The sequence below is a fragment of the Xyrauchen texanus genome, chromosome 2 (genome assembly GCF_025860055.1).
Source record: "Xyrauchen texanus isolate HMW12.3.18 chromosome 2, RBS_HiC_50CHRs, whole genome shotgun sequence".
NCBI classification, from domain to species: domain Eukaryota; kingdom Metazoa; phylum Chordata; class Actinopteri; order Cypriniformes; family Catostomidae; genus Xyrauchen; species Xyrauchen texanus.
Genome location: NC_068277.1, coordinates 38,343,204 through 38,369,880, shown reverse-complemented (window position 1 = coordinate 38,369,880; position 26,677 = coordinate 38,343,204). Strand labels below are relative to the sequence as shown.

The window sequence follows — 26,677 nt, the reverse complement described above, 5'->3', positions numbered from 1 at the left end:
TTAAGACTTTTTGAAAGCACTAAGAGTAAGTTTTCCAGAACTGAAACAGATACTCTTGAGCAGGGGTTTTTAAATGTTTTGATGTCAAGGATCACTAAATATGATGGTCCCCTTGCAAAGGAGTATTCTTAAAGTATAAAGGCATCTACTGTACACACTCACTGAGCACTTTATTAGAAACACCTGTACACCTACTTATTCATGCGATTATCTTATCAGCCAATCATGTGGCAGCTGTACGATGCATAAATCATGTAGATACGGGTCAGGAGCTTTAGGTAATGTTCAAATGAACCACCAGAATGGGGAAAAATGTGATCTCAGTGATTTTGACTGTGGCATGATTGTTGGTGCCAGATGGGCTGGTTTGAGTATTTCTTTAACTGATGATCTCCTGGGATTTTCTCGCACAACAGTCTCTAGAGATTACTCAGAATGGTGCCAAAAACAAAAACATCCAGTGACAAACAGTTCTGTGAACAGAAAAACCTTGTTGATGAGAGAGATTAACAGAGAATGGCCAGACTTGTTCGAGCTGACAGAAAGTCTATGGTAACTCAGATAACTGCTCTGTACAATTGCAGTGAGCAGAATAACATCTCAGAATAACATCTCAGAATGCACAACACATTGGACCTTGAGGCAGATGAGCTATAACAGCAGAAGACCACATCAGGAAATTTATTAGGACCATATAGTGTTCTTAATAAAGTGCTCAGTGAGTATAAATTTTCATGTATAAAGACCCATTTATGTTATCATGAAGACAAAATAAAACAATTGGCATTTGTCATTGACAGTTAATTTGTCATTTTACTAAAGACACAAGATATTAAGAAATATTAAGATATTAAACTTATTTAAAAATGTATATTTTTGCTCTCTGAAATTTTCCACGAACCCCCTTCATTCAGAATTTGGAGTCAGAACTATCTGTTTTATAATTCTATATAAATATGATAGAATTTATATAATTTATAAAATTATTAAATACATTTTACAAATACAAATACAAATACTTTTATACAAACTTTTGTTTATAATCAGTTCTCATAACAATAGGAAATGTCATTGCAGCCATGATTTGCAGCCAGCTGAAGAAAGGCAAAGAGAGAATTCTTTTTTCAAAAGCTTTTAAAGCAGGCAGTTACAGTATTTTCCACATACCAAAATAATGAATAGAACAGAATTTAACTGATTCTTCAAGGATAAGCATGTTTCCTGAGCTATTACAGGCCTTTGTCCTCTCTGATCCCGAACAAAACATGAAGGTTAAAGGAAAAGTTCCCCCTATTATGAAAATGATGTCATCATTTCTACAACCTCGTGTTGTTCCAAACCCCTACAACATGGGGATAAATAAATTATGCTGGAAGTTGCATTTTTGGGTGAATCCCTTTAACAGACACGGCAACAATATTACCACTAATGCAATTCCCTACAGCATATCACAACATTCCCATGTGGCCTTCACCAGACAAAAAGTACATTCATATCTGCATGACAGGGCAGCTATGGAGAAACAGACCTTTGACAACACATACTCTGGGCCTGCCATTTACTGTATCTCAGGTGAAGTGGAAACCCCCTGCCTGGTTACAGCTCGCTGGCTGTCAGAGCGCAGCATGAATTCAGGGCAAGGAGTTTTATTTTTGGCATGGAAAAGGGGTAGGTCACCATGTCCAGTATCTCTGTTCCACTGATATCTTCCCCCACCACACTGGGACTTAGAGCCTTCAGATGCACACTCATTTCCACAGCAACACTCGCACAGGTAAACTCTGAAAAATTGCACATTTCAGCTTTCGTGAAACATGTAACTGTGATCTGTTAGTGGCCACCTGGTGCATGGCCCTGTGTGAGGCATTAGGCCTCAGCTTAGTGTGCTAATTAGCACTACAAGTATATATATAATGCATTTGTTTTACTTTGTATTTAGCTTACACATTATTCATAGTACTTATGCAGTACTGAATTAACTGCATCTGTCTCATATCTGTTTTCAGATCAGAATCATCTCTCTTCTCTAGCCTCACTGTAAGTCCCACAAATGCAATTAGCACTATCAACACACATGGAAGTATTAACTTGAAATAATACAGCAATTACATTTATTGGAGTATCAGACAAAGTAGCTCACAGTGCAAAGGAAAGCACATACTCAGATGTCAGAAGAGATCAGTCTAACACAGGCTTCAGAGCCGTTCATACAAGAGCCAGGAAATTAGAGCACTGAGATTAATGTGTTTATGCTTACTGTTCGCTTTCTATACTATTTTAAGAGAAAAGATTATATGCAGTATGTAGTTTTATAGATTTGAAGACAATTATTAAATGCAATTTAACACAGACAGAGACAATAAATGCACATTTAGTTTGTCTGTGAGAGTGGCTTCTTCACATCCATGGTGTTTATTTTTTTAGCCTTATTGTGGTTGCAGGATGTCCAGTCTTTCAATGAGCAAAAATAATATGTGGAGCAGCTCATGATCATATTTCAGTGACATCGCGGCCACACAGGCACTAGAATACATATTCTAAAGTAGCACAGTGACAAAGTAAGTCACAGTCTATATACTTATATACAGGCACAGTGGATTTACAATACTAATCTATTCATAAAATGTATTCCTCGTAATGTTTTGGAACACGTGCTAACTGCTGGATGTACTTGTAAATAAATGGTGCTGGACAGACATCATAAAGACTTCTTACAACCTGCTATTTATCAGGTTCAACTATTGCTATTATCAGGTTAAGTTTCACATTGTGTAAGTATGAAATCAAAGAGAATAGATTTCATAACTGTATGTACAAAGTGACCTACGACATTCACAGATGATTGATCAATTTTATTAATTATTTGTAAACAAATACATTAAAATTGTTATTCAAGCATTCCACAGCACAGTTTTTTTGGCTCATTTTGGTAACTGTGTAGGGCTTCTTAACTGAATATTATTAACTTTTATGGTGCAAGGAGTGAAAGCAGGATGGTGAGAGTATGTGATAAAACCAACAGAGATTTTTATAAAATTCAAAAACATTTGTTCAAAAATCTTAATTTTTCTGGCATTTCTGAATGACATTTTTTTTTCTTCCAGTTACTTATTTCTGTAATATTTTATTCCATTTAGACATTCAAATGTAAGCATTTGCTCTTTCTCCCTCACAGCATTATGATTTGGGCTATTTCACTGTGTGGTACTTAATGTAATAATTCTTATGTAAGAATAAAACAATAAACAAATAGAACTGCAATGGTTTCAGAGTTCACAGCCAAGTTTAGATTAATGTCTGATTCACTAATCATACCTGATTCTGTGTTTAATACTAACTGTTATTTGTTCTTTATATCTGACAAATAACACCTTATACCCTATACAGTTGTGTTTACTGAGTAAAAAAAAAAAAATTAAGATGAGCATGTAAGTGTGAAAACACTTCCTTTCTTGCAGAAATTATTTACTATGTATTTAAGGCAAACATAGTACTGTAATGTTTTAAATGTAACTAATGTAACCTGTAATACTATGTGAATCTGAAGGACAAGGATCACATTTATGTTGTACATTTGTACAAAGGCATCTTTTCTTCAGACATCTGTGTGATCAGCAGCCAGCTGAAGAAAGAGAGAAAAATACATTTTTCAAAATCTTTTAGAGCAGGCAGTTACAGTATTACCCACAAACCAAAATAATGAATAGAACAGAAATTATACAAACATACAATTATCTCAATCATAAATTCCATAAAATTAAAATTAACCTTTAAAAGGAACATTCTAGGTTCAATACAAGTTAAGCAATAATCAACAGCAATTTGTGGCATAATGTTGATTACCACAAAATTTTATTTTGACTCGTCTCTTGTATTATTTAATAAAAAGCAAAAATCTGGGATACAGTGAGGCACATACAATGAAAGTGAATGGGTCCAATATATAATGTATATAAACAAGATGTAAACAATATTTGTGTTAACATGATTTTAGAGTGATAAAATAGCTCACTAATCACTTCGCTGTCATGCATAACGTTAAAACAACTGTAAAAACTGTGATTTAAATAACTTAACAGCTCAATAATGCATACGTTTTAAAAGAAGAATTAATGTAAGCGCTTTTATAAAATTATAAGATTCACATTTCTGCCTTTAAACCCTCGAAAAAAATGCCCCATTTACTTGTGGTTACAAGTACCTCACTGTTCCCTCGATTTTTGCTTTTTTTTAAGATTTTTGTTTTTAATGCCACAAATACTGTCGATTGAGCTTAACTTGTATTGAACCTGGGATATTGATTTAAGTAACCCTTATGTAGAAAATAATGACATCAGTATACAAAATTAGCTTCTGGCTAACTGAACAGCTATCTAACTTTTGGCTAGGTATTGGAAAATAAATGGGCTTCATACTCGGCTTCAACTTGGTTTTTACTGGCATAATGGCATCCAGCTTTTATAATTCTCATGTGTTGAGCATGATGAATTTTCAAAGTGAAATTCAAAATTGGCAGGGAGAAAGAGATATAAAGTTTTAAGACAAAGTTAGCATTAGGACTGGCTTTAAGTTTTAAATTTAATACCAGACATCTATTTGTGGCTTCTCTTTAATGCAGGTGTTGAAATGCTGATGGATTTAAGTTACTGCAGCCAGCCTAGCCTGCTTTCACAGCAGTATCCTCCCCCTCTACTGCCCAAACCAGGGAGAGACAATGCCCGTCTGCAGAAACTACTGAAGAAAAATGCCAAGAAGAAAGTGGGCTCTTCCTCTCAGACACCCATCCCATTTCGGTCTAACCTATCACCAGTAAATGAGGCCAGCCCTGATCTGGAGCACAGCAATCACTCCACTCCTCCAAGGACTCCAGAAACCCCTCTCTTCAGCAGGACCCCCGACTCCCGCTATTCCTCCAGCAGCCCTTCCTACCATTACTCCCACTCGCCATACTTATACACTACCAATAGCTCACACTACAGTTCCACGCCCACACTGTCTGCACAGTCATACTCAAAACCTACCCGATCCCTAGAGCACCAGATAGCACCACTATATACATGCTCATCAATTCTTTTTGATGATGACATGGAGCAAGCCACAGACGCAGACCTAGATCCATCATTTGAGATAGCCTTCAGCCAAATTCTTCAATCCAGTTTCTCAGGAGTACAAAGCCTTTGTCATGCAGTGGACACCTATCAAGCCTTGCAAAACCAAGCTCCCATCTTGGCTCCGGTCCATCCTCCTGCTCCAAATTTGACATCAGCCTGTGCACCAGTTTACCAGACTACTGTTTCTCAGGTGGCAGCAAGCCACTCCAATGGAGAAGGATATAAAAATGTTGCACCTGCACTCATAACTCAAAAGCCTCTTAATCGCATCATGGAAACGTCATACTTGTGCACTAGCACAACCTCCACAATGCAGAAAATGCCACAAACAAGGATTTATACTCCAAAGACCTCATTTTATGAAATATCAAAGCCACCTATTGAGGATGCTTTGGCATGTAATTCTGCTTATCAAGCACTATCCACTACAAAAACGGACACAACAACAGTAACAGATGTTAAACAAAATGCAATGACAATGTATGAAACTAAAACACATTGTCAACCAAAACCAATGTCAAAACCAGTGCCAGGGGCATACAGACCTGTTTTTCAACCTGGTGAAGATAATCAACCCTTGTTTCCATTAAACTCTGTTTTATCCTCCACAAATGAAGAAAGAGTCTCTACAGAAAATTATCTGGGACCCAAACCTCAAAATCATTGGCTCCAACCTCCCTCATCGATAAATGGAATAACACAAAGTTCAGAAGTTGATAATGACAATGGTCTAATAAATTCTGCTGTGGATAAAATGAAGAATTCCACTCCAAATAGTATGGTTCACTTAGGAATCAAACCATATATTTCCAAGGCCTATTCTGAGGAATACTTGACACCAAAGATTTCTAAATGTGAAGTTTCCTTATCCAAGACACTTGCTGAGTCTAGTAAGTCAAGCTCTAGAGCATCTGAAGTGCTTATATCTACAGTTCCACAGGCATATCCAATGTCCAGAACTTCAGAAACCTGTATGATGATACAAACCAACTCTGTTCCAAAATATGCAAGTCAGGAGACATCTATGCTTGCACCTTCTCGCACTTACAACACACCCAGTACTCCTGTATATTGGTCACCAAGACCACCAGCACGTTTTGTGTGCAACCAGCAGCCATCACAAACTGAATCCTACATCCCTAAACGAAAGTCAACCTACTACGGATTGACACCTGCAGAATATATTGCTTATGGTGGAATCAAGGTCCATTTACATGGCGATCCTCCTGTAACTAAGCCTCAAGAACCTGAAGATTTAAAAAACATGACATATTCCATATCCAAACCTCCTACCATGACATCTAAAGAAATATCCAATATTGTATCTGATTTCAAGGCTGAGAAATCTTCTGATGTGCAGTTACCAGTTTCAGAGGCTTTACAAACTTCTGTGGTTGCATTGACCTCACAAAACACAACAAATCAAGAAATAGTACTGGTAAAGGACACAACTGAAATACAAATGATCAACAATCCCACCTTGGACATACCAGTCCAGACACACCTTGGAGTAAAATCAAGACCTTTGGCTTTATATTCTGATGATTCAATGTCCCATGGGCTACAAACAACTTCTTTAAGAGAGCCACTAAACACATCCAGTGCTGCAGTAGCAGAGGCTCCAAGACCACACATTTCAGGGGCTAAAGACATTTTATCCCCTTTTATGACAGAGGGGGAAAAAATTCCATCTTACCATTTTCCCCTGGCACAATCAAATATTCCAAACTCAAATATACCTGGAAAATTAACAACAAATTTCTTGTCGTTTCAAAATATTCCACTGCAAACAGCGCAGTCAGAGAATGCAAACAGATCTATATATCCAACCGAAAGTTATAAACCTGCATCAGTGCAAACAATGCAGTCGCAAGTTTCACCAAATGTAGAGCAGAAAACCAAACTGTCATCTTTACAAACTCACCAGCCTTGCTCCTCTGTCCACAGCTCTACTATCATCACCACAGGTAGTGAACTTCACAATTTCATAAACACCAACAATGAAATCCCAGCTGTAAATAAAATCAGAACAAACTCACCTAACAACAAAGATTCTAGAATGCCATCTGCAGACACCAGAAGTTACAATAAAGTTCCTCCTGATATTAAATTAGCAGCCCTCTCAAAGCCAGAAGACCCTAAACCTGCAGCTCTCTCAATGTTAGGTGCATCTATGTTTACAACCCCCTCACAGACAGAGGTATATAGACCTGAAGCCTCATGTAAGCCTAATACATCCAATCCATTATTTATGTCCAAATCAAATGCATCTAATCCTACAAATCTGATTAAATCTGACGTATATAATCCTGTAAATAATTCTAAATCAGAAACATTGAAATCTGCAGATTTTGTTAAATCAGATGTATCTTATCCTGCAGCTCTGTCTAAGTCAGAAGCAAACAAATCTGAAGTTTTATCAAAACCAATTACAACACTTCCCTCTTTGAAACCCACTGCTAAAATCAACATAAACGACGAAGACACCAAAAGTGAGCAAATGCAAAAACATGAAATAAACCTGAATTCTATTTCAAACCATTCAAACAAAACAAACACACCATCCAAAATCCCTTCATATGCACAGATATTTTCAGAGAATCCTGTAGTTGTCATCAACAAAGAGATAGTTGCACCTAATACTGAAGCCCCAGTCGCACACCTGGCAATGGATAAATCTTCCAAGCAAGACAACAGCAAAGAAAACTTAACACTAAAAGGTGCAATAACAGAGCTAAAACCATCCATAGATTTTGCATCAGACTTGAAGGACTCCAATAACACAAACACTGTTTTCGAAGCTGCAGCTGAAGTTACAGCTGACTCTAAATCAAGCTTCCACAGTTCAACAACACCACAAACCAAAACAACCCCAAAAATCAAACAATCTGATAAACCATCTAAATCTACGAAAATTGAAATTGTGCAATCCAAATCCTTAAAAACTGATACTCAAAACCCTTTAGCATGCTTAATATCAAATGCCAAGTCTAAAGCGCAAAGTACAGAAACAAGCCTTGCTGCCATGCTTCTGAAGGCTGCCAAATCTCTACCACTCTCTTCATCTAAAGAATCAAAAAACTCTGCTAAGTCCCAGATAGAAGTCAAAGCACCCAATTTAATTGCAAATTCTAGAATGGATGGAAAGGCACAATATGCTAAAGACAGTAAAGATAGTGAGTCAAACTCCAAGTCTGCTGCCCAAAAACCTCATGAATGTTTGAGAGATTCAGTAGCCACTGAGAGACAAAACTATGCTGTTGACATTGAGGTGTCCAATAAAAATAAGAGCCACACATCAGACATGGACGGCAAGGTTAGCAAAGAAACTCCATCTGATCCTGCATCAGGGGATTACAAGACACAAATTGAACTTAAGGCTTCTCAGAAACCCAATGGTCTAAAGGCCAAACTCAGTGGCTGGACAAGGCTAAAGAAACACATGGTGGTTGAACCTGATGCACCCAGTTTTCCAGAGACTGAGAAAAATGCAGAGAAAACAGACAGCAAGACAAGTGGTAATAACAAGTCTTCAGGTACCAAAGAAGAGTCTGCTGGTCAGGATGTTGTGAAAATGAAAGAGGAGCCCAGGTCAGCAAAAATGTGGGATGCTTTACTTTTTCATATGTTCTCCACAAAGGAGAACATTATGAAGCAGATTAATTCCAACAAAACAGAGGAACAGCAGAAGAAAATAGAGAAAGATGACCAGCTAGTTCCTTCATTTGTCCACCGCCTGCCCGTCCTTCTTTATAGCCCACGCTTTGATGCTCGAAAGCTGAAGGAGGCGGCCGCAAAACCTCTTAACAAAATAGCTACAGCCTTTGAGAGAGGGCTGTTGCAACGCAAACAAAAAGGTGAAGAGCCAAAAGACTTCAACAGAATAGCCAAAGGATTTGGTACACATACATCAAAAACTACAGATGTTTGATTTTGATTATTTAATTTTGTTCTTCTTCATGGAATCATCAAAACGTCTACTGAGCTCTGCTCTAAGCAGTGCTGTGATGGACTGGTCAGTAGATAGTGAGGCCTAGGGCATTGCTATATTGAGATGGCTGATGGAAAGGGCGACTGATGGGTGCAGCTGTCCAGTATGTGGAAGGAACACTATGGAGAGTGAGGAAGTGAGTAAGGTCTGAAAATGTAATGGTGAGAATGATCAACAAGGAAAGTGTGGCATCCAGGGGATGGATTTGGGGTTCAGGTTTTGTCTTGTCAGTTGAGTCGGGTAGCAGACATGTTGAGAATAGAGTGCTTCAGAATGTGAAGGTTTGAGGGTTATCAGAGGCCTGTTCATTTACATAGCAGCAGTGGATTACAATTTTACATGGAGTGACGTTTAAAATAAAATGTGGAATTATTGAGGATTAAAAATATCAATGTTTATCATGAAATTTGACAACAATTAAAAATCCTCACTCCTTGTATCATGATAAAAGTATAGAGTAGTTTAATTTTTGTTCTAAATAGATTTTGTTTGAAACTATTTTGGTGTTGTCTTACTGATTGTACTGTGTTTCTTGTTTACTGATGTTTGTAGCAAAATATTGAGTGATTTTTTTATGCTTATGGATTTATTTGTCGCTCAGTTTTTGTGAAGAGCTGTGACCCGCATGATTATGTTGACAGGTGTGACAACAGGGATGTGACAAACACAATACTGCTTAGGGCTGACAGGAAACTTTTCTTTAGAAGCTGGTAATTATGGCAGCCCTGTTCTACAATTATGGCAGGTCTGTACTTTAAGGATCTCTGCAGCTGACTGCTGTGTCATACCCTCAGGATTACTCATTCTACATCCACATAACTAAAGTTAGGTTAAATTTGACCACACAACTCTTGTATATTAAGAAGGATATGGCTGCACAGATTTTAAATAAACACTTGAAATAAAACAAAGGTGGATGTATTATGCCAATTTCCATTGTAAGATCAAGGTGAGAAATCACAACAAACTCTAAAACTCTCTAATCATCACACACCTGCTCTACCCTGTACACTGAAGGTATTTTAACACACCTAAGATTGTTTTTAGATAATCAGCATTCAAGCTATTGTGAAACACATTTATCATATTTTAGTTACTTTGATAAAGCATGAATTATGTTTGTATACTATTGAACAATCTGTATTTATATTTTGTTATTTTTAATACAATATTTAAAAAAATTACTTACTTGTTCATCAGTTTGTGTCATCATTAACGAAGACCTTCTCATACTTCCCATGCCCACTCACGACAAATTTGTACCTTTTTCCAGCAGATCCCTGGTAAAGATAAATATAAGAAAGTACATGTAAAAATAAAATACAGCCTTTAAAAACAAACACATTGAAAACCAGATAAAGATGACTTGAGTAAAGGGAAAATTCACCAAAAAATACAAATTCTCTCACCATTTACTCATCCTCATGCCATCCTAAAACTGTATGAATTTCTTTCTTCTGCTGAACACAAACAAATATTTTTAGAAGAATATCTCAGCTCTGTAGGTCCATACAATGCAAGTGAATGTTGACCAGACCTTTCAAGCTAATCACATTAAGGAACCATAAAAGTATTCCATAAGACTCCAGTGGTTAAATCTATAACTTCAGAAGCAATATGATAGTTGAGGGTGAGAAACTGATTAATAGTGATATGGATAACTTTTATGCTGCCTTTACGATTTGTGATTTTTGGAGTTTGAAAGGTCTGGTCAACATTCACTTGCATTGTATGGACCTACAGAGCTGAGATATTTTTCTAAAAATCTTTGTTTGTGTTCAGCAGAAGAAAGAAAATCACACACTTTTAGGATGGCATGAAAGTGAGTAAATGATGAGAGAATTACAAATTTTGGGTGAATTATCCCTTTAAATCTATAGAATAAGCAAGAGAATGAGCCTCGACTAAATGCAAAAAGCCAAGCTCTCCAGAATCAAATGAGTGATGATTGCAAGAACTGATGCATGTTGTTTATAGATTGTTTTTGAAAAGTCAATGATTTTTTGCTTTAAACAGCATTAAATGTTTAATAGATGTCTTTTTTTATTAGAACAGTTATGTAGGGTTGATAATGGTGATTTGTGGAGTCATAAAGTTAACAGTGTGGTGTACCTTTCCACATGGTTTATCCTGTGATGTGTCTCCCAGATTCTCCCACATGGATTTTATGTTACGCACTTCTCCAGCCTTAATTTCCGGAGACTAACAAATGCAAAGAAAATAAAAGCCAAAACAAAATTATTATTTATTTTTCAGTTTATAAGATATAAGAGCAAAGTCTGTTCTGGACTTATCCAATAAATGACACTATAAAATAACAGGCCTGATACAGTCTACAGGCCATCACATAATGACTCAGCAGTTACTTTTTATGTTTTCCAAAGATTCTATGCAAAACACCTTAAAACAGTCCTAAAAAAATGCATGCAAGCAAAGCAGACTTTTTAAATCGAACTCCTTCTCAATAGTTTGATGAAAATACCGGACTTTAACCCAGAGGACCCCAGAGTCTTTTTTTAAACAGTGAGAAACCACCTAAAGTAACCCACTCAGCTTTAACATATGTATAGAGAAAGAGAGCGATAGTAAGTGTTTACCTTGTTGGAAAGGATGAGTAAAACAGCAGACACAAGAAAGGTTGAAAGAAGAGAACTAAAGATGAATAAAGAGAAGATAGAGGATACAGTAGGTTCAGAATAAAATTAACCACGAAAGCAGAGCCAGAAAATAAAACTGACAGAAACTTTACGGAAGACCTGCTTACGTAAATAAATACAAGATTTTGCGTATATGAGATCTGTGTTAGTTATATTGTCTTCATTTTCTGTGATTAGGATATAGAGACTTGTAATATACAGTATTAACTTACAGCTGCTTTGGAGTTGGGACTCTTGAAGCTGACATCAGGATTTCCCTTCACCCACTGGTTAATACGATCAGTCACGCCCACATTTAGTCCCTCTGTATCCTGAATTAAGAGTAATTATTCATACTTCATCATTGTTCATAATTTATTCACTCACATACTGAATGTAAGTGGCCTTCAGTTAAATCAGGCTGATGAAAATATAATACTAAGAATACTGAATAATAATAAGCTAATTCCACATCTAAAACAAGGTAATAAAAGTTCAATTAAACACTGAATGAACACACAATGTGAGTTACAGACATAAACAATTCAGTATTGATAAATAGTGGATGATCGTTATGACTGTATGAACCTTAGCGGGCGTGGCAGTTGCTGAATTCTGATTCCAGGCTTCTCCTGCCTCAAACAGGGTCTTCCGAGCAGATACAGGCTCTTGTGGTGTTGTGACATCCATTAGAGGTTGCTTGAATATATTGCCCTCTTTACAACACTCCTAAAAACATGCATAAACACACATTTTTACAGGACATCTTCACTATCTGAGGCTATGAAATGTATTCCACTACAGATTACAGAATACATGCTGTAAAATATCATTTATAATGTATTCCATTAGATTATTCATGGTCAGTAAAGTAATCTAAATACTTTGGATTCACTTCTTCTGCACTGGTAGATTTTTCACTTGTTTTGACTATAAAAACTGTCAGTACAGTAAAACAAAATACACATGTTAAAAATACATTCTCTGAAAAACCTAAATATCTTATGCAGTGTTGCTTCTAAAACAAGATAAATCAAATTGATCTTGTTTTAAGGATCTTTAGGTATTTTTACAGGAAAACAATATAACAATTATTATCAAGAATATGATTTTTGCCCTAATATCAAAAGGTCTTACTAGAAAAAAAAGAAATAATGTTCTTGATAAAGTAATGAGCCTTGTAAGATGTGCATGTTAAATGGCTAGAAAAAGCATATTAGCTTAGCGTAAATCTAAATTCAAACCAGGTTTTTCTATTTCTTCTGCTCCAAACTTACTTCAAACTTACTTCTCTGTCTGCTCGTATGAATGTAACACATCATAAGAAAGTGTTTCACTGCTGTTCAGAAGCACTTTAGATCGCATCTTTTATATGTATAAATGTTTTCCATCTGAAAGGACTAAATATCAAATGAAACAAATGACAATAAAATGCAAAGTAATCTCTTCAGTAATGAAAATACTTTGTGAATGTAACTGTATTCTAAATACCAATGCTTTAAATTGTAACTGTAGTGGAATTCAGTTACTTATATTTAGAATTTTAAATACGTAATCCCGTTACATGTATTTAGTTACTCCACAACTCTGTCTACAGAGCAGTGAAAATTGAGAGATTTAAATAAACAACACCGTCATGAACCCTAATATTCTATTGATAATATAGAAATTTATGATAAACTGCATTATGAGTGTCACTTCAGTGGCGTGGGGCATAACGGCAGTGAGACTGAGCCTTTTTAATCCGGGTTCGATTCCGTGTTTGTCACACTATTTTTCCCATTCTGTTTCCTGTCTCCTCTCTTACTATTTTCTTTAATACTACTTACAATAACACATAAAAATTAATATAAAGGTAGTTTTACTATAGTAATATGATATGATGCAATTAACAATGGTGTTACTACAGTAATATATGGTGTTTGTATACTGTAGTTACCGTGTTTAATTTTGTGGTTAATATGGTTTAACTACAAAATACCATGGTGATACTATGGTTACTGTAGTAACAACATGGTTCATTTTTGTAAAGGAAGGTTAGGTTTAGTTGTAGGGTTGATGTAGTGTGTTCGTGGGACTCTAAATAAACACAATAAACATGATGCAGTGATGCCCCTTTACACTTAGTATTTAATTAGGAGTACAAATAGTATCTGCCACTATTTGCACCAGGGTGCAAACAGCATCTACCATTATTTGTACCAGGGTTGGGTTGCAAATAATATATGCCACTATTTGCACAGGGGTGTAAATTAAATCTACCTTTATTTTCACCAGGGTGCAAATAGCATCTGCCTTTTTTCTACCGAGAAATAGGCATTGTACTCATTAAATATTTGCTTGTTTATCTCTTTACATGTTTGTAAAGTCATGGACTGATTAGGCAGTGAGGCAGCAAGGTAGCTGCCTTAAGTTTTGGACACAGACTTTGTATGATTCACAGAGAGATTATGAAATTATATCAGAAACCATATTATGACACTGAATCAGCTTATTTGTAAGTAGCAAAATTAGAAAAAAAAATGATTTTCACGCACACATAAGCACATTTGCTATGGGGCTTTTACACTAATCCTGACAGTTATGAGGTCATAAAAAGAGAGGACAGGCTGAGAATATATCTGACAAAGTCCGCGTGACTAAGAGAAGAAAGAAGAGATGCCTGGGCATGCAAGGAAAAACAAGGAAGGGTGGTAAACATCAGAGCAGGTGCTGATAAGCACTGGGTGTGGTAATAAGAGCTGCATGTGAATAAATGTGAAGACATTTATGTAAAAGCAGCTCTGGCTACACACGCCAGACAGTCATGCAGCTATGCAGGTGAATTTGTATGCAGATAGTTCTACAATTGACATGATGCAGGTATGTGAAGGTGTAATTCACCTCAACAGCATGGTTGTACTGCTCCAATCTGCCATCTAACTTAGAGATGATCGTGGGAGTGTGGGTTGTCTTTATGCTGTTTCTGTGTTCACAAACAGATGACATATTTACTTAAACTGCCACGGCGGCGATCATCTTAAAACAAGCATGGACATGAAGAGGACCATGAATCAGAGCTGTGTTAGACACAAACAAATCCCCGTGAACTGGTGCATTTATGTTTTATTGCAAGATGAACAATACAGATATGCAGACAAGAATACTAAGGTGATAAATTGGCTTTTGACATTGATACATGTGGAAAGACTGCAAACAATCATTCCTCATTTCCTATTTAGTGACAATGAGAAGGATAAATAGAGAGAGGGAGTGAGAAAAAAAGAGTGACAAACAAGTCATGTCATGTCTGTCTGACTGAAATGTGAACCATATCTCAAAACAGTTGTTCATTCATTCATGAATGAATCATTCATGTTTCATATTTAGAGATAAATCAAAAAGAAAAGTGTATTGTCATGTCAATTCATATTTTTGACAGTCTTGACAATCATACTCTGGTTGGCATGGCAAACATGAACCCAATATGTCATACCAAAGCACCCTACAGCAAACCTTAAAGTCTCCTGTTGCTTTCTGTCTTTTTCTCTCTTTGTTTTATACAATCTTACAATGAATGATTTAGTACCATTCATCTCAATGCAGGTTTGTGAGTGTGTGTGTGTGTGTGTGTGTGTGTGTGTGTGTGTGTGTGTGTGTGTGTGTGTGTGTGTGTGTGTGTGTGTGTGTGTGTGTGTGTGTGTGTATTCAGAAATCTGCTCACCTTTTTTTAACAGAACGGTTTAGAGACTCAGTCCTCTCAGTAATCTGTAGATGAACAGTAAAACGGTATTTTCATCTTTAAATGCATTCTAAGTATTTGTGAGTGTTTACAGTTTTAAGCATGAGCAAAATACTTAAGGCAATATTTTAGGCAATGTTGCCAGGCAACATTGTGGAACACCGACAATAAAGTGCAACAGCAATGCAACTTTGTTGGGCAACAGATGATGATTACAAAAGCTTAAGCCATATTTTTTCAGTTTCTGAGCTAATACAGAAAGGCAGTTAAGACAATGGATGTTGTAAACAGATTTATTTCATAATTTCCATGCTGGGTGCTTTGTATATGGCTGCTTATATTCTTCGCTGATCCTTTGCTTTCTTTCACACAAAAGTGTCATGGCCTTAAAAGTGCAGTGTTGTCCAACAGGATGAGATGCATTCATTGCCAAAATAAGTCATCCTGGTGCCCATTTCCTACGTGTTTTTAATACATTGCCTCAAATGTCATCATCATATGAGTTTATAATTCATATGTGTAAGAAGAGATCTGTTGCCTTTTAAATGACAATCTTATATAGTTTTCACATTCCACATATTTACCCCCACATTTATATATATAAATGCTTAAATGTGAAGTGTGTAACTTACTTTCTCTTATCCCATTTTAATATGCTGAGACAACTTGTTTTGTTTAAAGGTAAAAGCTAAAAAGAAAGAAAAGAAATCGGGTTTACAGTAGGCATTACCTATGGGAGTGAATGGGGCCAATACATAAACATTAAAATACACACTGTTTCAAAAGTGTTTAAATGCCAATTATACTTGATTTTAGTGTGATAAAATTGATTACAGGTCATCTGGCTGCATCCACATGGCAAAAAAGTCGTAATATTGGAAATACCTTTACAAAAAGTGATTTTATCACACTTAAATCAAGTTAATATGTATAAAGTTTACGCTTATGCCTATACTATACTATGCTTATACTGCATTGTAATGTTTATGGACCAGCTCTTATTCACTTCCATTGCAAGCATCTAACTGTAACTACAATGTTACATTTTAAAAAATATATATATATATATATATATATATATATATATATATATATATATATATATATATAAATGAGGAACCTGTCAAAAATATTTTTTGTGGTAAAGAACATTATGCCACAAATGCTGTCCATTGAGCTTAACTCTGAACCCAGAATTTTCATCAAACATCCCGACCACCCAAACGTACTAACTTTGGCTCAACCAAGACATGAGTTTGGGGCAGGGCTTTCTGTTTGTCTGACCAGTGAAAGACTGGGGGTGTGTTCAGGTAAAAATTTTGAAAAAAGTTACATTTTTGCATTTTAGTTTGGTGATGCTTGTGGAACAGAATTTATACACTTCAGGATGTATATCATGATCAGTTTAACCACAACACTGCAAAAGTGAGGACAGATGGAAGTGTATCTGATCATAGACATAAACAAAAGCAGAGGAGATCTGATTTTAGATCAGGCAGAGCAGCAGAGCAGTTGTCACCAGAGCTTTTTAAAGCAAAAGGCAGATGCACAGTGTCTCACACACACACACACACACACACACACACACACACACACACACACACACACACACACACACACACACACTAACATAGAATTAAATACTGTTATGCACATGCACAAGTAAGCAACTCACCGAGAGTGTACCCTCTGATTGGCAGTCCTCACCCTGAAACCAGCAAGCACAGACAACACACACAAACACAAAGCATCTCAGAATGTAAAGCAAATGCTTCATGTTCTGTCATCTTCCTCCCCCAGCCCACGCAAACATTGCAAGGAAATGATCAGAACCACACAGCACAGGAAAGACGTCAAAATTATGCAAACAGCACAGGGAAGATACCACACCTGATTACTGACTGGACACAGTACACAAACACTCAAAACACTTTTGAGTTACTACAAATTGACTTTACTACACCCTTTTATCCCTTCTAAACACCTTTTAAAATTTTACATGTGAAATAATATTTTTTTTTGTCAAGGTGTTTACTCAAGGAAGGTCCCCCATAATGTATGTCATTTTGGGGACGTTTGGTTACCACATGGATAGAACAAGATCGCCCAGACCAACATGTGTGTTGAAATATGAACCCACACATCCCTTATTTGGTTCCTGGGTAGTAAGTGTTATTTCCTAATTACTTATGCCTCAAAAGTATAGAAAAAAAAAGCAACAAACTTTGCTTTTATGACCAAGACAGTGATATTTTGAAATTTACCAACTTTCCAGAACATTCCAGAAAGATTCAGTGCTGAGTAAACTTGGAGTAACTTCTAGAACTTTCCAGTAATATAAATAGTAATATAAATACAGGGGCCTAAAGCCCACCAGTTCAGTTTAGTTCCAGCTGCCTAAGTGGATACATATCTGCATTTTTAAGAGATGACATCAAGAGGCTGCAAGCATCCGGCAGACACATTTTGCCATGTCTTCGGTCAATTTATTAAGATAAGTGCAAAAATGTACTCCTTGGAAGCATCTGCTAAGATGTGTGAGGCCTACAAGGCATATTTCGACATGCCTGTCAGGGATCAAGACAAACCCTGAGCACCTCATTTCAACTGCGAGCACTGCAAAAAAGTTTTTAATTTTAAAATGTTTTTTTGGGAAGCCTTTGTGACAGCAGGGAGACCAAGGCGCACTACCACAGGCGGGACTGACCAAGGCGGACCGAGTTCTCTGTGGGAGGAACAATGTCAAGTGGGAGCCACTGTTGGACCCCCAGAAGGTGCAGATGCCACCACTGTACATCAAATTGGGCCTTATGAAACAATTTGTCAGAGCTCTAGATAAGGAGTCGGCAGCCTTCAAGACTTCTTCCCTAAGTTGTCTAAGGCAAAGGTCAAAGCCAGTGACTTCGTCGGACCACAGATAAAGAAGATCCTGGAGTGAAGTTAATTCCCCAAGGAGCTCAATAGTAATGAGAAAGTGGCTTGGAACAGATTTGTCGCAGTGGTTCGGGGCTTCCTGGGCAATCACAAGGCCGAAAACTCTGGTGAAGGACTACGGCACAATGGGCAGCAGGATGTCCTTCAATGTCCATATCCTTGATGCTCATTTTGATAAATTCAAGGGGAACATGGGAGTGTACTCGGAGGATAAAGGCGAGTGCTTCCATCAGGATATACTGGACAATGAACGCCACTACCAAGGACAGTATAAAGGAGAACATGATGGGAGACTACATTTGGGGGCTGATTCATGAAAGTGATTTACAGTATAATCGTAAATCTCGGAAAAACTACTCACTTCTAAATCTTTTAGGAAATAACACTTACTACCCAGGACCAAAAATTGTGTTACATAGTTTTATATTTACCATGTAGGAGGGGCTCCTGGGGCTGAGAGGACTGAAGGGCTCCTCTGGATCTGCACTGGATATACTCAACCTCTTCAACTTCTCCATCACATCCCTCCTCTTCCTCTCTCTCTCCTCCTCTCTCATCCTCCTCTGTACCTCCTCATGCGTCTGATCCTCTGTATCGCTGTGCTGCTGGTTCTCATCGCTGCTCTTCACACACACATCCTCAGACACACTAAAGAAAAAGAGAGATTGCCACAATTGATTAAAAAAAGTTTATTCTACCTCAAATGCATTTTCATGACTTTATACCTCTCTGAACTGCTCAGAGCTGCTGAATCAACTGTAGAGTCCATGTTACTCTGTAACTTCAATTCTTAGACTAAGATTAAACAGGATGAACTCAGGAAAGACGTTTGCTTTGGGGAAATTGTGCAACTGATGTGTCATATCATTTCTCAACACAAGCCCTATACTGTATCTACACAACTCATCAATCTTTATTTAAAGTGTTAATGTTACTGTTACTTAGGAAATTACTGAATAAAACGTAATTATTTTGTAGTGCTTCTTGTACTTACGTATTTTTATTGTAATTACTATAGTAATTCATAATAACAACATGTAATAAGTGTAACATGAACACTGAAAAATAAAGTGTTACATTATTTGAAGTACAAAGAGGAAGAAAATCTATTCCATTCTTTATTACTGACAAAAAAGAGCCTCACAAAAAGAGCTCCTTTTTTTAAAAAGTGCATTAAATATTCATTATATACATGAATGAAATAAACATGAAATCTAAATGCAATGACAGTGAATGGCCAAAGTTTATAATTCAAAACACTGAGACATCACGTTCATTTTAAGTACATAAAACAATAGCAGCATTATGAACATTAATGACCATAAAATCAACATAAAATTATGAAAAATAAGGACCATAAAATCAAGAGCAATGATGTTGCCTAGGTCAAAGATTTCATCTAAAAACACAGAAACACTTTTAACCCTTACTGCTTACTGATAGTCCATCACCTATTCCAAAGTTGAGGTGCATTTCTTACGTAAAAGGTAAGATGTTCAAAGATCAAAATGTTCATCTGTGAGACTATTGTGCTTTGGGGTAAGAATATGATGATATTGATATGAAAATTATCAATAAATTATTAACAATTTACTTCCATTGCTTGTTAATATGTAATCATGTAATCTATAAAAAATAACTGTAGTCTAATTATGAGAGAACTTTCATTTTTAGGTGAACTATCCCTTTAACTGTATTATTGTTGTGAAGAGTTTATGCCAGTCGAAATCATTACCATTGATTTATTCTTTTTCCCTCTTGTCCATGAATGCTGTTTTGCCTCCCATTCTGTTGGAGAAGGAGTTTGGAAGTGAATGATATCTTCATCTCTGCCTTCTTTTCCAACATCTGAGAACAACAGATTAAGAAGACGCATGCAGTAAGCACTTCTGTACAACTGTGTTCACTTTTAAATATATATTAAATATTTTACCTCATCATTCATATCACGTCTCTGATTTTCTTTCACCCTTCCTGGAGTCTCATCCTCTTCACACCACGGTCTGCTCTCTCTCTCCTCTTTTTCTGTTTCCTTAATGTTATTCCTTCTTTCCCACTCTCTGGCATCCCATTCTTCAATATCATCATCCTCAACCAGGTTTTGTTGATTTGAAAGGGGGGATCGGGTCTGTATGGATGGGGTGGTGTCATACACATTTAAATCACTTTGCTGCAGTTTAGTTTGTTGAGCTGAGCTGGAACAGAGCTGGAGATGTTTGGTTGAGTGATGGGAGCCATTTAGATGTGGTTCTACATTGTCATGTTCCAATTTTCTCTGTTTCTGCCTACTCAGATGCTGTGCCCAATCACTGAAGCCTTCGTCTTCTTCCAAAGATGATGGACAGCTCGGAACAAGATTATTCTGACCCCTAACAAATAGTAAAACACTTTGAGAATTGCCAATTAAATAGGTGCCAATAACAATGTAACACACCTACTTATAAAAGTAGAGACTGTTAGAATAGAATAGAATAGAATAAGCCTCTGAATCCAAAAAAGCAGGTGCGGTCTTGACACAAACACACACACACACACCACACACACACACACACACACACACACATGTTGGTCTACCTATCATTATGAGGACTTTCCATAGTCATAATGATTTTTAGTATAATTTTTATACTTTACAAACTATATATTCTATCCCCTAAACCTAACAATACCACTAAGCCTAACCCTCACAAAACACTTTCTGCATTTTTACATTTTCAATAAAACATTGTTAATATGTTTTTTAAGTGATTTAAATTATGGGGACACTAGAAATGTCCTCATAAACCACATTTATAGCATAATACCATTGTAATTACCAGTTTAATTCCTAAAAAAATGTCCTTGTAAACCACATAAACATGCACACCCACACACACACACACACAGACAGAGAGAGAAAGTTGGCACAGACTTTGGGGCTGATAATCCCCAGCAGCATAACAAACACACAACACACTCTGTTCTATCAATTTGATAATGATAGGGTTTTTGACACTGACTGGTTGTTCAGAGTCTGTGCAGTTCGAGGGCTGTCCTGTGATGTCTCAGTAGGTGTAGGAGGCTCAGAAGAGGTACTGGTTCTTGTACGCCGTCTGTGTTCTCTCTCAATTTCTTCTGCATCCTCTAGACTGCGCTGAGCTGTGATCCTGCACACACCGAAATTAATTATTATTAAAAGGAATACTTCACTCCAAAATGAACATTCTGTTTTTATGAAAATTCTAAAATTGTGGAAATTTTGGAAAAGTTTTTCCAAAGCCATATGTTGTTATTATTTCTGAGGAACACAAAAGAAGAAGAATCTTCATGCAGATATTTTCCTTAAAACATTAGTATATAGTGACCAGGTTTATTAGTTGTAAAGACAAAAAGCATCATAAAAGAAGTCCATATAACTTTTAAACTCTATTCCAAATCTGAGTCATTATTCATGATAATCTTCCCCTCCAGTGAGCATTGATTCAGTGAGCTGAACTCAAGAAACCAGTTTGAATCTTAAAAATGAACTCAAAGCTATACTATGACTTAAAAAGGCTTGAATGTACCACACAAGCCACATGGACTACTTTTTCTCCACTTTTATGGTAACTTTTTGTCCTTTCTGGAACTTAACAGATATGGTCAGGCACTATGAACTGCTATTGTGACAAAAAGCCTTCTTTTCTCCTTTTGTGTTCCTCGGAAAAAAGCAACAGCATATGGGTTTGGAACAACATGAGCGCGAGTAAGTGAATTTTCAGTGTTACTGTATTTTCAGCTTTAGTGTGAACTATTTTACCTTTAGTATAACCATACTAATTAATATATATATATATATATATATACAGTATATACAGTATATCCTACAGGTATCCTATATATACACTTCTGTTCAAAAGATCTAGGCAGTTAGCAGTCAGTATAGGATTTTCAAAAATAATGCCATGAATAATTTGTATTTATCAATTATCTTTTAAAGTGCTGTTAACATAAAAAAAATCTGAATCAATATGTTGTGTGTCCACCATATGCCTTTAAAACAGTACCAATTCTCTTAGGTACACTTGCTCACAGTTTTTCAAGATTGTTGGTAGATAGTTTGTTCCAAGCTGAGGAATCAAAAAATCTCATTTGAGTTTTTAACAGTAACCTGAGTGTGTGTGCGGCTTCAAGAGAGGAATCTTACATCTGTGTTGTACTTCATTTATGTTGTTATATATTTACTTATTTCTTTAAATTCGTTTTATAGTGTATATTCAATTGAACTACGTTGTTTCTTGCTCTTGCTATGCATTGTTATTTCTGTTTAATCTTATGTTGTATGTTGCATTGTCTTAACGATTGTTATCTTGTCTCCATTTCAAGATTTTTAACGTCACGGGATGATGTTGTGAACAGTAATTTTTCTTTGTCTTTGCTTGGTATAATAACACTTGTTGAGTTTGTGCTGGTCAGATGTAAATATAAACTCTGATCCTTTTTACCACCATTTCATCTCCTGTTATCTGCTATACTCCCCTGCAGACTTTCTGCCTCTTGGGTTGGTAGAAGAAGCTGTTGAGGTTGACTGATTTTTGATATCAGAGATGCATTATGAATGAGAGAGAGGTCTAGTGGGAGACTGGAACTAACAGAGCATCTGTTGCTCTGTTAGATCCATTTAGGGAAAAAGCATTTGGTAATAAAACACATATTACCTACAGTACCTCTTACCAACATCTCACTCATCATGAAATTAACATTTCCCATTTTTGAGAGTAAAAAGATCTGGATATAATATTCAGTCACAAGGGTTAGTCCCTTTAATACAGAACCTAGAAAAATGACTTTAATATCAGACATGCCGTGTGAAATTATGTTATCTTGGCCAAAACAATGACCAGGAACATACTCCTAAGTGCTTAACTGTGTTAAGCACTTAGGAGTGCTGCATTAAGCTGTAGGCAACTGTCTCACACGGTGATGACACAGCAATGCAAATCTTCTGACTGCACTACATTCTGCAACCTTTGAGATAACCTGCTTGATCCAACAATAATACCATGATAATGATAGGTGCAGGGGTCATCTGACAGAAGGTATGGTCAGGGCTGAACAGGAAGTTAGTTAAAGATGGACAGGAAGTGCAGGGTTCACACTGGCAGGAAATTAGTAACTTTTCCATGCACACTACCCTTATAAAGGCTAACATTACAAGAAGTATATAAAACAGTCTGGTAACTTATCATGGGGAGAAACAAAGAGAACATATCACTACAAAATATACATAACTATCTTTTAATAAGTGTTTACAACAAAAGCGCAGACCTGTAGCTGTGGAGGGGGATGGTTGACATTTTCATTCTTTTTGAAAGAAGCGTTACTGTTGCACACCATTTATGAAATCACAAGATTAACTGAAATTGTAAGATAGTATAAGCAAATTGTCTCCTTTGCCAGACACACACACACACACACACACACACACACACACACACACACACACACACACACACACACACACACACACACACACACAATTAGATTTTGAATAGGCTTGTCCCGTTTTGAACATTGTGTAAGTGTAAGTCTGTCAGTTGTTCACAACCCTGTAGCTGGAGGTCCCCCAACACTGAACAATTTGTATATCTCCCCGGTTGGACACACCTACTTCAGGTCTTGGAGTGTCCACTAACGAGCTGATGAGTTGAATCTGGTGTGTTTCATTGGGGAGATATCCCAAATGTGTAGGCTAGTGTTGGGGACATCTAGGAACAGGGTTCGGAACCACTGGTCTATGGGATTTTTGAAAAACATAAATCTAATCAATTAGAAAAGTCATAACAACCAACCTCAGAACAGTCTGAAGGTCTTTGCCAAGTTTGGTGGTTTCAGCTTGAAAGCTCTAGGATGAGTTACAGTCAGAAATTTTGGTCTTAGTTTAGGGATTTTGAAAAAAACCCTAAACAAAGTCTGTAGAATAACAGTCAAGCCAACATAATAATAACTGGATTCTTTGTTTTGGTAAAACACAGTTCCACATTGGGTGGTGAATCTCTGCTCATATTTTCCGGCAGTTTAGAGGAGCTCCAGGGCGTTAGGGCAGATAATGAAGGGCCTGCTCTGTATCACAGATCCAACAGATTTAGAGCAGAGTGTGATCTGAGGCACTACTAGATGATGTCACCACCCTCAGGAAAATTCCAGTAATAAAAGAATCTACTGAAGCCTCTCATTGCCATTTCATATGATGTCATGAATTGAGTCACCATATGGGAAGCTTTGGGACAACGTTTTAACTACAGACACATCTTGTAGGACATACGAGTCTGATGATATCACTCAAAACTATGTAACAACACAACAATTTTTCTTACCAACCCCTACTTAAAAAAACCCCCAAAAAACTAAAAATGCATTCTGATTCTTTACTGAAAGTCCACTCATATGTGTGCTATGATTTAGGTCTCACTGTATTCGTTGACCTATTTCTAAGAAAAACAGAGTGACCACAAAGCAGCCTATTAGAACTTTAACCCTTCCCCCTAAACCCCCTGAAGATCTGATAAACATAGCAAATGCTCCATGCTTCTTCCCCCTCCTTGAACCCTAATGATCCACAGACCTCTGTTCTGCATGATAAACTTATCTCCCCTTATTACTGTCCAGTGCTACTCAGCATTGCTATAACAAATCTTCACTCTATCAGCTAGTTAAAGTCATATTCTGGGTTCAAGTTAAACTCGATCAACAGCATTTGTGGCATAATGTTGATTATCAAAAAAAATATATATTTTGACTTGTCCCTTTTACAATGGAAGTGAATGGGGACAATTTATGAATGGTTTAATGGCAGAAACAGGAAGCTTATAATTTTATAATAGCACTTACATTAATTCTTCTGTTCAATGTATTATTTGAGCTGTAAAATTGTTTAAATCCTCGTTTTTGAGAGATTAAATGTTTATGGCATTATGTTGTCATATCAAAGAAATAAAATTGGATATAACTTTATACAAAAAAGGTCCCATTCACCATTAAAAGTGCCTCACTGGAATCCAGATTTAAAATTTTGTTACAAATTCTGTCGACTGAGCTCAACTTAAATATTCCTTTAAGAGTTTTAAACTCATAATTAGGTTAAGCTTTTGAAATCAAGATTCATAAATTATAATTTAGTGATGATTTGCAGCATAATCTACAGTACATAAAGGCAAAAAAAAAATGTCACTCTGTCGACCAGTTAAAAAATACACCTCTGACCAAATGGCCACAGATAAACACACAAACATTTATACAAAGAAATAGAATATACACAGAATAGAAAAGAAAAACATCTCACTTTTGGAGTTTCTGTAATCCCAATTTGCTGGAATGTCGTCGCAGGATTGAGCTGGACATGATTTAGTTTCACTGGAGCTCGACTCACTGAAATCCCACCAGCCTTGTTGTGGCTGAAGAGGCATGCAGGGTACAATGATATTTGACTGTGTCCTTCTCTGATTCCCTCTCCTTTCCTGTGAGTCTCCTAAAGGGTGTGAATCTGCTCCCCCTCTTTCACCGAGCAGGATTTAGTCAATCTCTCTCTGTTCCACTCTCTCTCTTCCTCTGTCTCCATGTGTTTTTCATTCAGAGCTTTGAAACTCTGGCTCCTGTCTTTTCGAGTTCTCTTCCAATCAGCAGAAAGCTAACCAGTCATGTGACAGCCCCTTGGGAAAGTAAGATGATACCACACACACAGAGACACATACACACTCCAAAACAATAGCATTGCAGGACTGTTAATAGTCTGTGTGTTGTCAAAATTTCAGTTTAAACTGTGCCTCACAGCAGAACAAGCAAATGCACATTTTGCCTGTTGTCTAACCGCCAAAGATAATAAGCAGGTTAATCATAGCCTTAGTAAAATAATATGAATAATAGAATCACTATTAAAATATTATAATAATAACTACTACACACTGGTGAGTCAAAATAATAAGAGGGCGATATTTGATAATGTCTAATTATGTTGGCTCAGATGTATGAACTTCAGCAGATTATCGTATTACAGTACTGTATGTTAAAGGCGTGTCTACTTATATAAAAGAAGAATACAAAAGTCAGCATTAAATATCTTGTACCATCATTTCTTTAACTGACACACCTCCAACTCAAGAGGAAAGAAAATACAATACTTGTCATGAGTTCTAAACCATCACTATATGCTTAAAATCTTCCCTCCGTCATTCCTTCTTTCGACAAATTCAAAGACAGAGATTTGGGCTTTCAGTTACATTTTCTAAGTTAATCAAAGTGATGGTAAATACATGGTAAAGGGGAAATA

At 36.6% G+C, this 26,677-nt stretch overlaps 2 protein-coding genes across 3 annotated transcripts; one reads left to right on the top strand and one right to left on the bottom strand.

Moving 5' to 3' along the window:
* The first annotated feature begins 1,718 nt into the window (after nt 1-1,718).
* Nucleotides 1,719-10,132, top strand: LOC127656122 (uncharacterized). The gene is made up of 3 exons (XM_052144308.1): nt 1,719-1,774; nt 2,007-2,037; nt 4,619-10,132. The coding sequence occupies exon 3, from the start codon at nt 4,627-4,629 to the stop codon at nt 9,040-9,042; it is 4,416 nt and encodes a 1,471-aa protein (XP_052000268.1). The 5' UTR covers nt 1,719-1,774; nt 2,007-2,037; nt 4,619-4,626; the 3' UTR covers nt 9,043-10,132.
* Nucleotides 2,838-25,972, bottom strand: lsp1b (lymphocyte specific protein 1 b). 2 transcript variants are annotated; one of them, XM_052144316.1, is made up of 13 exons: nt 25,694-25,972; nt 21,393-21,539; nt 20,327-20,762; nt 20,129-20,241; nt 18,825-19,041; nt 17,135-17,167; nt 15,442-15,485; nt 14,622-14,703; nt 12,327-12,467; nt 11,972-12,070; nt 11,215-11,304; nt 10,292-10,382; nt 2,838-3,622 (listed from the first exon to the last, which is right to left on the bottom strand). In XM_052144316.1, exons 1-12 carry the CDS (start codon nt 25,750-25,752, stop codon nt 10,299-10,301), a joined length of 1,545 nt encoding a protein of 514 aa, XP_052000276.1. In that variant the 5' UTR covers nt 25,753-25,972; the 3' UTR covers nt 2,838-3,622; nt 10,292-10,298. The 2 variants fall into 2 exon arrangements, with proteins under 2 accessions (XP_052000276.1, XP_052000279.1); XM_052144319.1 differs by lacking the exon at nt 17,135-17,167.
* Nucleotides 25,973-26,677: the final 705 nt, after the last annotated feature.

Coding starts and splice junctions, on each gene's coding strand:
- LOC127656122 (XM_052144308.1), top strand. CDS start 4,627: ATGCTGATGGATTTAAGTTACTGCAGCCAGCCTAGCCTGCTTTCACAG.
- lsp1b (XM_052144316.1), bottom strand. CDS start 25,752: ATGTCCAGCTCAATCCTGCGACGACATTCCAGCAAATTGGGATTACAG. Junction 19,042..20,128: donor GGAAAAAGAATAAATCAATG/GTAATGATTTCG, acceptor CTTTTTCTTTAG/TGTGTCTGAGGATGTGTGTG. Junction 12,468..14,621: donor AGTACAACCATGCTGTTGAG/GTGAATTACACC, acceptor GCATGTTTTTAG/GAGTGTTGTAAAGAGGGCAA.